At 41.6% G+C, this 9,146-nt stretch overlaps 1 protein-coding gene across 1 annotated transcript in view; it reads left to right on the top strand.

The window, feature by feature from the left end:
* Nucleotides 1-3,837: 3,837 nt before the first annotated feature.
* The window catches only part of EHHADH (enoyl-CoA, hydratase/3-hydroxyacyl CoA dehydrogenase), a 47,217-nt gene continuing 41,908 nt past the window's right edge, over nt 3,838-9,146 (top strand). Inside the window, exons 1-2 of the mRNA XM_004675056.2 lie at nt 3,838-4,111; nt 9,022-9,125. Of these exons, the coding sequence (XP_004675113.1) occupies nt 4,038-4,111; nt 9,022-9,125 (178 nt within the window). The 5' untranslated portion in view covers nt 3,838-4,037. The remainder of the gene's footprint in view (nt 4,112-9,021; nt 9,126-9,146) is intronic.

The following is a 9,146-nucleotide window of genomic DNA, read 5'->3' as shown; positions in this document are numbered from 1 at the left end:
CTTTCCTTTTCCTAGGTACTTGTCAAAGCTGTAATGACAACAACAAAATCTATAGACTTAGAATGGAGGCATTGTGATGGGGTAAACCTAGGGAAAAAAATGGTTGCTAGAACATTTGATGATTTTATTAACATGCCTTTTTTTTTTTACTTTGATGTCAACAATGCATGGTTTATTAGCTCGCATTCTGCTTGCTATGATGGAAATATAATCCTAGGGGTAAAAAGATACAATTTAATCTCAAAGAAACAACACTAATTATGGCTAATAATATATGTTTTTTAATAGCTAATAAGCTATGTTTTTTCACTATTTGCAAATCTAAAGTGATGAACAGATCTCACTGAAACTGAAGGTTGGGTCATGGGAGATAGTAGTGAATGGATTCTCAGCTCAAGTTTTGCCTGCATTCAGCTCAGGTTGCACCATATAGGTATGATCTCTAAATATACTCCATAAAACATTAATCTCGGGGCCCTCCCTGTTGGCACAGCAGGTTAAAGCCCAGTACTAAGAAGCTCAAGCCACTTCAGCATGAGTTTGATCCCCACTCTGGAGGTGGCCACATGGTGTGGCAGACCTCTCACAACCCACCCACTGCTCCCCTCAGCAGTGTACTTCATCAGTTGGCCTGTTCTGCTCCCCACTCTGTCTCTGATGAATCCTCTCACCACCCCTGCACCTCTGGCTTCTACCCCAGTTCTGTATGCATAAATGAATCTCTAAAAACATTAATCTCTTACATATTTCAACAGGTGAGGACAATCAACATATGACTGAGTAATATTTGTTACAGTGGGATCTTTTTTAAAAACCCTGATAATTTGTCTTCATCAAGATACTGAATGTGTGTATGTGTGTGTGTGTGAGAGAGAGTGTGTGTATTTCTAAGGCTCAGTACTTGAGCAAACCAGTTGAAATAGTAGGAAATATCATTGCTGCTATGATTGATATAGTGACATTATTTAAATCCCATCTCTCATTTCATACACTTATGTGAGCAGTTTTTTCCTGAATAAAACCATCTTCACTGTGAAAGAGGTTGTTTACTGCGCATTTCTTCACTGCATCAGTTAGAACAAGTTAAACATCTTTAACAGAACCAAATTAATTTATTTCTCTTGTATAATCCTTGTTGTTTCTAGTCAGCAAGGCAATTCTGTTCTACAAAATCACTGGGGGAAATCAGGTTTCTTCTATCTCTGCTGTGTCCTCCCTGGGGCAATGTGTCCCTGTGTCCCACAGTGAGAAGGGGGAGAGTATAGAAAAGAAACTGGAGGGCATTTTACCATATCAATCGGAAAGCAAGATTTTGTGTTTGTTCCAGAATACAATTGATTGTTTTCCTAGAGAAATTAGTTCCAATGGCTTCTTGCCACTTGTTGAATGATGTTTCACAATACAACAGCCTGGTTCCAGAGCCAATGCAGGGAAAGTCAAGTTTAGATAACCATCTGTGTTTTACTGAGTATACATCTGCTGGCTATAGTATATAAAAGTTCTATGTTTACAGTCTTTATTTTTAAACTTTGTTTATTCTTTTTAAAAGATTTGTTTATTTATACATACAGAACTGGGCTACAGGTCAGCGATGCAAGGGGTGAGAGGATTCACCAGAGACAGAGTGAGGAGCAGAACAGGCGGATTGTGAAGTACACTGAGGGGAGCAGTGGGCGGGCAGGAGAGGTCTACTGTACCATGTATATCACCTCTGGGGCTGGGGATTGAACTCACACTGAAGCGGTTGTGGCTGGCTTGCAGTGCTGCCCTTTAACCCACTGTGCCACCAGAAAGGGCCCTGAATCACTTCTGACCAACTGATCTATTTTCATGAACTGGGAATATAACAAAATGGCATTTAATAAGCAAAAGTAGTTCTATGCAAACAATATAGAAATGCATTAGCCAAGTGGAATAGGATCCTGTTAAATAGCACTTATTGAGACAAATTAAATAAAAAGGCAATTTTAGGATATAATTTATCATAAAATCAAGAGACTGTCAAGAGGTCAAGAAAGGTCTGTAGCAGCAGCATGGTGGCATCTGCTAAATTGGCTTGTAGACCAAGAAACCCAAATAGATTTAGACAGTTTATTATTTCTACTGATAGCAAAAGAAAGGTCAGATGGTATCCAATCTTTGGTTCCTAGTCCCACAGGCTGACAGCAAATAGGAGGGATTTGCTGACTGATCAAAGGAACTGTGGCTCACCCTGCTGTTGAGGAGTAGGGCAGGCGAGTAGGTACCCTCTTACATTTTGCCCACTATAGATGCCCATTTGCGGGCCCTTTTCCCATGCTATGTTTAGGAGCCAGCACCAAACTTAGGCAATTTTATACATTTATGCAGAAGTTTGTGGCTGTACCTAAGAGGCTGGGAAGAAGGTGCACCCATCACAGAAAATCCTGTGTTCAACTGAAGCCAGGAAAAAAAAAGAGAAATGATTTGTCTCCTTTAAGATACAGATGAGACACTGTCTCAAAACAAGCCCACACAATGGGCAGCTGAGCTGTACTTGTTCCAACAGGAAGTTCAGACCTCTCACTTATATGATCTTTGTGGAGATGTTCCAGTGGCTAGGCTGCAGCTATCAGATTGTTGCCCTAGAGACCAATATCTGAAATAAGAAGACAAAATTGGATTTATTGCTTCCTAATGTCAGGGAATGCTATGCTGCTGGCCATTCACAGTGTCTGCAAGCAGAACAGATCTTAAATTGAGTTCTGGGAGCAAGGAGTTCAGGGGCTGGTGAGCTTCCAGAGCCATTTCACCTGTAAGAACCTGGGGGTTGCTGATTGTTGTTACTCAGAGGCTTGTGCACTGGGCTATCTGGAATTGCCAGGTCTCAGAGGTGACAGCTCTTCTTGATGGGTTGACCTTGATAGATTCTGTTGTTACTTGTCTCCAGCTATACTTGCCTAGGCATTGGAAACCTTTTCTTTCCAAAAGGTCAATGTCAGTAAAATTGTCTAGTTATTGTTAAAATTTGTGTGACAACTGTGAACAGAATCACTCCATTTTGTTCTTTTTCTTCTGGAGCTGCCAGACTGTTTTAACATGTAAATTCCATTTGCTGGGCTGTGGAGACCACCATCAATTGCATCTAGAAAGACTTCAACTTTTGCAGGAAAGGGGTTGAGACTTATTTGTCTTTAGTCTCTGCATAGGCCTGGAACATAATAGGTGCTCAGTTTATGGATAAGTGAAGCATTAAAAAAAATCTCAATTTTCAAGAAAGGCAGAATAAAAGAGTTGAGAAGAAAACCTAGAAACTAGTTTTCACTAGGTTGCCTTTTGATAGTAAGACAGCTAAAGTAAGTGACAGTTATGTGAATAACAAGCTAAAAGTGCTTGTGTGTGCCCCATCACTTAATTGTCAGGATCCCAGATATCTGTCCCTGTGAGAAGGATCATGAAGATAAAAACTGTGCTGGGGACAACACCACCAATTTATTGAAGCCAGAATTTGTCCGTGGGCCAGGGATTGCAAATCTGGATTTGCTGGCAATTCCACCCATTTTCCATCATCCTCCCAGATCTACTTTGCGATGGGAGCGAGATGCGAGCCTTTAAGGGAAAACAGGGCCCTCCCTGGTGGCACAACGGGTTGGGACGCAGCACTGCAAGCTAGACGCTTCCGTGAGAGTTCTATCCCCGCCCCGGAGATGATCCGTCTGGCGCGGCAGACTTCTCCTGACCTGCCCGCCGCTCCCCTCTGCAGTGTACTTCGTCGATTTGCCTGTTGGGCTCCCTGCTCTGTCTCTGGTGAAGCCTCTCACCGCCCCTGCACTTCTGGCCTTTACCCCAGTTCTGTATGCATAAGTAAATAAGTCTGAAAAAAAAAGAAGGGAAAACGTGTTTACATTTGCGGGGCTGGAAGGAGGCGGACTGGCCGGGGAACCAACAGCAGGCTGGAGGCGGCGCCTGGACAGCATTGGCCCAGAGCGCGCCACTCCTCGCCTGGACAGCCAGGCGCGTGTGGGAAGTGGCAGAGCCAGACCGCGGGAGGCAGAGACAAGCTCAGTTGCAGAGGAAACATGGCCGAGTATTCCCGGGTGCACAACTCCCTGGCGCTGATCCGCCTCCGAAACCCACCGGTCAACGCGATCAGGTAACGGGCTCCACGGCCCCTTGCCTTGGGGTACATGCCTGCCGGCTCTGGAGGTGTTCACTCTTCTCTGCGGGTTTAAACCTAGAGAGACACTCACACAGGGGAACAAGTGCCAGGGCCTTTATACAAAAGTTAACTTGGTTGATCTCAGAGAACTCTTGCTCTGGTTTCACTAGAAACCAGAAACTGCAGCGCAGAGGCTGGCCAACCAGGAGAACTTGCTCTCTCGCACGCACCGGTCTGTCCATGCTGAACCGTTTTTGCTTGCTTGCAACCTTGACTTTCAGGCATACTTTGTATTCCAAAGATCATCCAACACTGCTAGCTGGACCTTGACTCTTCGACTTCAGGCCTCTTGTACATGGTGTACCTAAACATTTAGGAATCCGACAATAAAGCAGTTTCACATTTTTAGAAGTAAAGATTCCCTTTAATGCCAAGGCAGCGAGCTAAGAATTGCGCTCTGACCCAGAAATGCAAAGTTTTCTCTCCTGTTGAGTTCTAAACCACAGGGCCTTAGCGCTTTTGCGGGAGATCAGTGTCAGGGTAGTTATCAAATAGTATGTTCTGAAAAGCTGTACTTAGTATGCCCTTTATTTTACTTTATTTCATCATGTTAAGCTCTCCAACCCAGATTTGTGCAATGTACTTATCCCATTACTATTTTTTTTTAAAGATTTATTTATTTGTGCATACAGAACTGGGGTACAGGCCAGAAATTCAAGGGGTGAGAGGATTCACCAGAGACAGAGTGGGGAGCAGAACAGACAGATCAACGAAGTACACTGCTGAGGGGAGCAGTGGGCAGGTCAGGAGAGGTCTGCCACGCCATGTGGTCACCTCTGGGGCAGGCGGGAATCGAACTCATGCGGAGGTGGTTTCAGGTTCTTAGTGCAGTGCTTTAACCCGCTGCGCCACCAGGGAGGGCCCCCATTACTATTTTTTTTTAAGATTTTATTTATTTATTCATACAGAACTGGGGTACAGGCCAGAGATACGGAGGGTGAGAGGATTCACCAGGAAGAGAGTGGGGAGCAGAACAGGCAGATCGACGAAGTATACTGCTGAGGGGAGCAGCGGGCAGGGCAGGAGAGGTCTGCCACGCCATGTGGTCACCTCTAGGGCAGGCAGATCGAACTCATGCAGAATTGGCTTAAGCTTCTTAGTGCAATGCTTTTTAACCCTCTGTGCCACCAGGGAGGGCCCTTACCCCATTACTTTTAAAAAGTAGAACCCTGCTGCTTAAAAAAATAAAATTGTGTAGGTTTGGTTCTTCCATTTCTCCGAAAAAATTATAGCGATATTCAGCCTAGTCACTTATCCACAGGAGTAAAATTAGCAGAAATTATAACTTAAATAAAATACATAAAACATAAAACAAAGATATTGAACAAAATACTTATCACACACAGTTGGAGCAGAGATTGAAGTGAGGAGACCTGCCAGTTTCAACTGAATTTTTACCTGACTATATCAGATTTTATTGTACTATTTCATTATTTTTAAAAAGTATTTTTATATTTGAATTCTAATATTAAGTTATACTTAATTAAAATGTATAGTTAAAATGAACTATTTCATTACTAATGCTCATTTTAATATGCATTTAATTAATACCCCCAAAATTGCAGGATTAAAAATTACAAAAGGATGCTATGTCAACTCACTTACCATTCTCAGAAAAAAAGCAAAATATACATTATTTGGGTTTTTGCAAAGAGAACCAGAAGTTAAATGATTACATATTGATTTTGGCCTTGTCTGTGTTCTAATTTAGAATTATTAGATGTTCAGACTTTCTTTCCTACCTTCTACTCACAAAGGGAAACTCCCATCAAAACTTGGGGAGGGGGAGTTCTATAATCTAATACTCATAACTGGCAATATTTTCTTACAACTCTTCAAAATGTATCTGGTTTTTAACTTGCCTCCCTTACAGGAGAAATGTTGGTCTCTAGTTCATAAAGTTGCTGTTGTTTTCCAATGCGAGCACACTATTGAAAGGCATAGAAGCCAAACACCATGCCAGCAGCATTTGAGAAAAGAAATTATTTAATACAAAGTCACCTGGCAGGATACTGGCATCAAGACTTAAGTCAGTCTCCTCATGGAATAACAACAACAAAAGTGTTTAAAAAGATGCATGATGGCAAAGTCCAATTGCTTGCTTTCTGCTGATTCATGGTGTCACACAAATTTGTTCCCAACTGCAACAAAACTTAGTACTCCTCATTTATACATATGGTCTGTTTTATAATAAACCAGTCCTCCTAGACCCTTCCTCCATGACTTTTTCTATTTGGGCAAAGAACGGTAACTCTGAACTGTGAAAAGTACCTGTTAACTTCTGAAAAAAATTTGTTTTTCCATCATGGTTATGGGTTTTTGTCCCATTGTTTCACTCTTGCAAGCCTCGCATGCTGTTCTTGCAGATTATATAGAAACAGAAAAGGCTACAATATTATATTTAAGCCTAATATTATATTTATATTCATTATTATAACAATAATGGCTTCAATATCCTTGACAACAGTAAATGTTCTTTCTACTATTTTTTTTTAAAGAACAGTTGTTTTAAAAGATTTATTTATTTATGCAACAGAACTGGGGTAGTGAGAGTATTCACCACACAAAAAGTAGGGAGCAGAACAGGCAGATCGATGAGGTACCCTGCTGAGGGGAGCAGTGGGTGGGCTAGGAGAGGTCTGCCCCCACCATGTGGATCACCTCCAGGGCAGGGATTGAACTCATGCTGAAGTGGTTTTAGCTTCTTAGTGCTGTGCTTTAACCTGCTGCGCCACCAGGGAGGGCCCTCTTTCTACTATTTTTGCTGAAAAAAAAAAAAAGTGTTGGTCACAAGTCACAAAGTTGAACTTTAGGTAAAAAAAAGACAAAATATCACCTCACAAATATACCTCTGATAATCACAGAAACTAAAGCATTCTGGTCAGCACTCATGAGTTACCTTCACTCCAGACTGCATTCTCTATATTAAAGGGAGAAAACAATTTCTTAGGATCTCCCTCATGGTGCGGTCTCAGTTGGCCCACATGGCACAGCAGACCTCTCCTGCCTTGCCTGCTGCTCCCCTCAGCAGTAAATTTCAGTATATCTTTCTGAGATCACCCCACTCTGTCTCTTATGAATCCTCTCACCCCTGCTCCCACCTCTGGCCTACACCCCAGTTCTTATATGCATAAATAAATAAATAAAAATAGATTTTTTTTTAAAAGGTCTTCTTCATTTTATGAGGCTTTGACACATAGCTGCTGGTCTGGACAATCTGGCCTTTTTTTTTTTTTAAATTTATTTATTTATGCATACTGAACTGGGGTACAGACCAGAGGTGTGGGGGTGGTGAGAGACAGAGTGGGGAGCAGAACAGGCAGATTGATGAAGTACACTGCTAAGGGGAGCAGTGGGCAGGTCAGGAGAGGTCTGCCGCACCATGTGGGTCACCACCTCCAGGGCAGGGATTGAACTCATGCGGAAGTGGCTTTAGCTTCTTAGTGCTGTGCTTTAATCCACTGCACTACCAGGGAGGGCCGCCCTGGCTTTTATAGAAATTTGTTGTTTGCTTTGCTTTAAGATTTGTTTTACCCTGTATACTAAAGAAAAGACACTTTGCCTGGAATACTCAGAAATTCAACACAAAACGGATTGGACTCTTGTTTCATTATTTTTCTTTTAAGCAAGCTTTTGCCACTTTCCCTAGGTTCTCCTTCTTCACCATCCCTTGGCAGTTAGGATCCCTTGCTTCCTGGCAAATTCTCTTCATTGCTTTTCTTGGTTTTCATCACCTTCAGCTGAGTCACTGTACTGAGCTCTCCCATGTCTTAAGTAGAGGTGTATCCAGAAGTCTACTACCCTCAGCTGTCTTCTTTCTTCTTTTCCTTTGACAGGCTCATTCAATCTTGCCTTTAACGGTCTCATCTGTGGATGATGCCCCCATCCAACTAGAACTTGGCTAAACCTACTACACACTCTTTTATTCCCCCTTTACCTTACTCTTATCTCTTAAATTAGGTAGGATTAGGCTTGGCTGTCAAGGATTAAACAAGAAAAAGTTAATTTCTCTCACAGCATTATTCTGGAATGGCATGGCTGCTCCATACTAAGGACTCCAATCCCAATATATTTTTTCTCTGCCGTCCTCAATACATGGTTTCTACCTCTTGGTCCATAATGGCTGCTGCAAGTCTGGCCATCACATCTGCATCCTGCCAGGAGTAAGAAGGAAGCAAAAAAAGCCAAGTATACTCAATCTTTAAGGACTCTTCCCAAACATTGCTTAAAAACAAATCTGCTTTCATCCCATTGGCCAGAACTTAATGACATGGGATGAACTTCCTGCAAAATAAGTTGGGAAATATAGCCTATTTTGGGCAGCTATGTTAAAACCAGAGCTCTAATACTTTGAGGAAGGTATTAGAAGGATAGAGTGTTTGAGTTTGCTGCCTCTGCCACATCTCATAACCTATTTGTTTTAGACTATTTCAGGTTTCTTATATCTTGCCAATATAGCAGACTGAAAGTAATTTCCTCCCCTCTAAACTTTGGCATTTCTTTCATTGTATCTTTATTACAACATTCATCTTAATGTGATGTTTTGTGATAACATTTAGTTTTTCCTAGGATGTCATAAATTTTCCCTTTACAAAAATGACTTGTAGTATGATTAGCCTGATTCTAAGTGGTCAAATTTACAGCAGAGTGAAGGAACATACTTTTTTTTTTTTTTAAAGCTTATTTATTTCATTGTCTCGGTGTATAATTCACTGTAGACAATACTTCTTCACAGTTTTTACCCATCTTGAATGTCTTTGATTTTCACTGTTATGAGAGGAAAAAGCTCTGAAGTGGTAGAAACTTAATTCTGACTAAGCTTTGTGTATTTCTTCCCCCTTTAGTACTGCTGTACTGCAAGGAATCAAAGAGGGACTACAGAAAGCTGTAATGGATCATTCAGTAAAAGCCATTGTGCTTTGTGGATCAAATGGCAAATTCTGTGCAGGTAACCCATGTCTTATCTTCT

Source organism: Condylura cristata, unplaced genomic scaffold (assembly GCF_000260355.1).
Source record: "Condylura cristata isolate star-nosed mole 26May11 unplaced genomic scaffold, ConCri1.0 scaffold00003, whole genome shotgun sequence".
Classification (NCBI taxonomy): Eukaryota; Metazoa; Chordata; class Mammalia; order Eulipotyphla; family Talpidae; genus Condylura; species Condylura cristata.
This window is presented reverse-complemented; position numbering and strand designations above follow the sequence as displayed.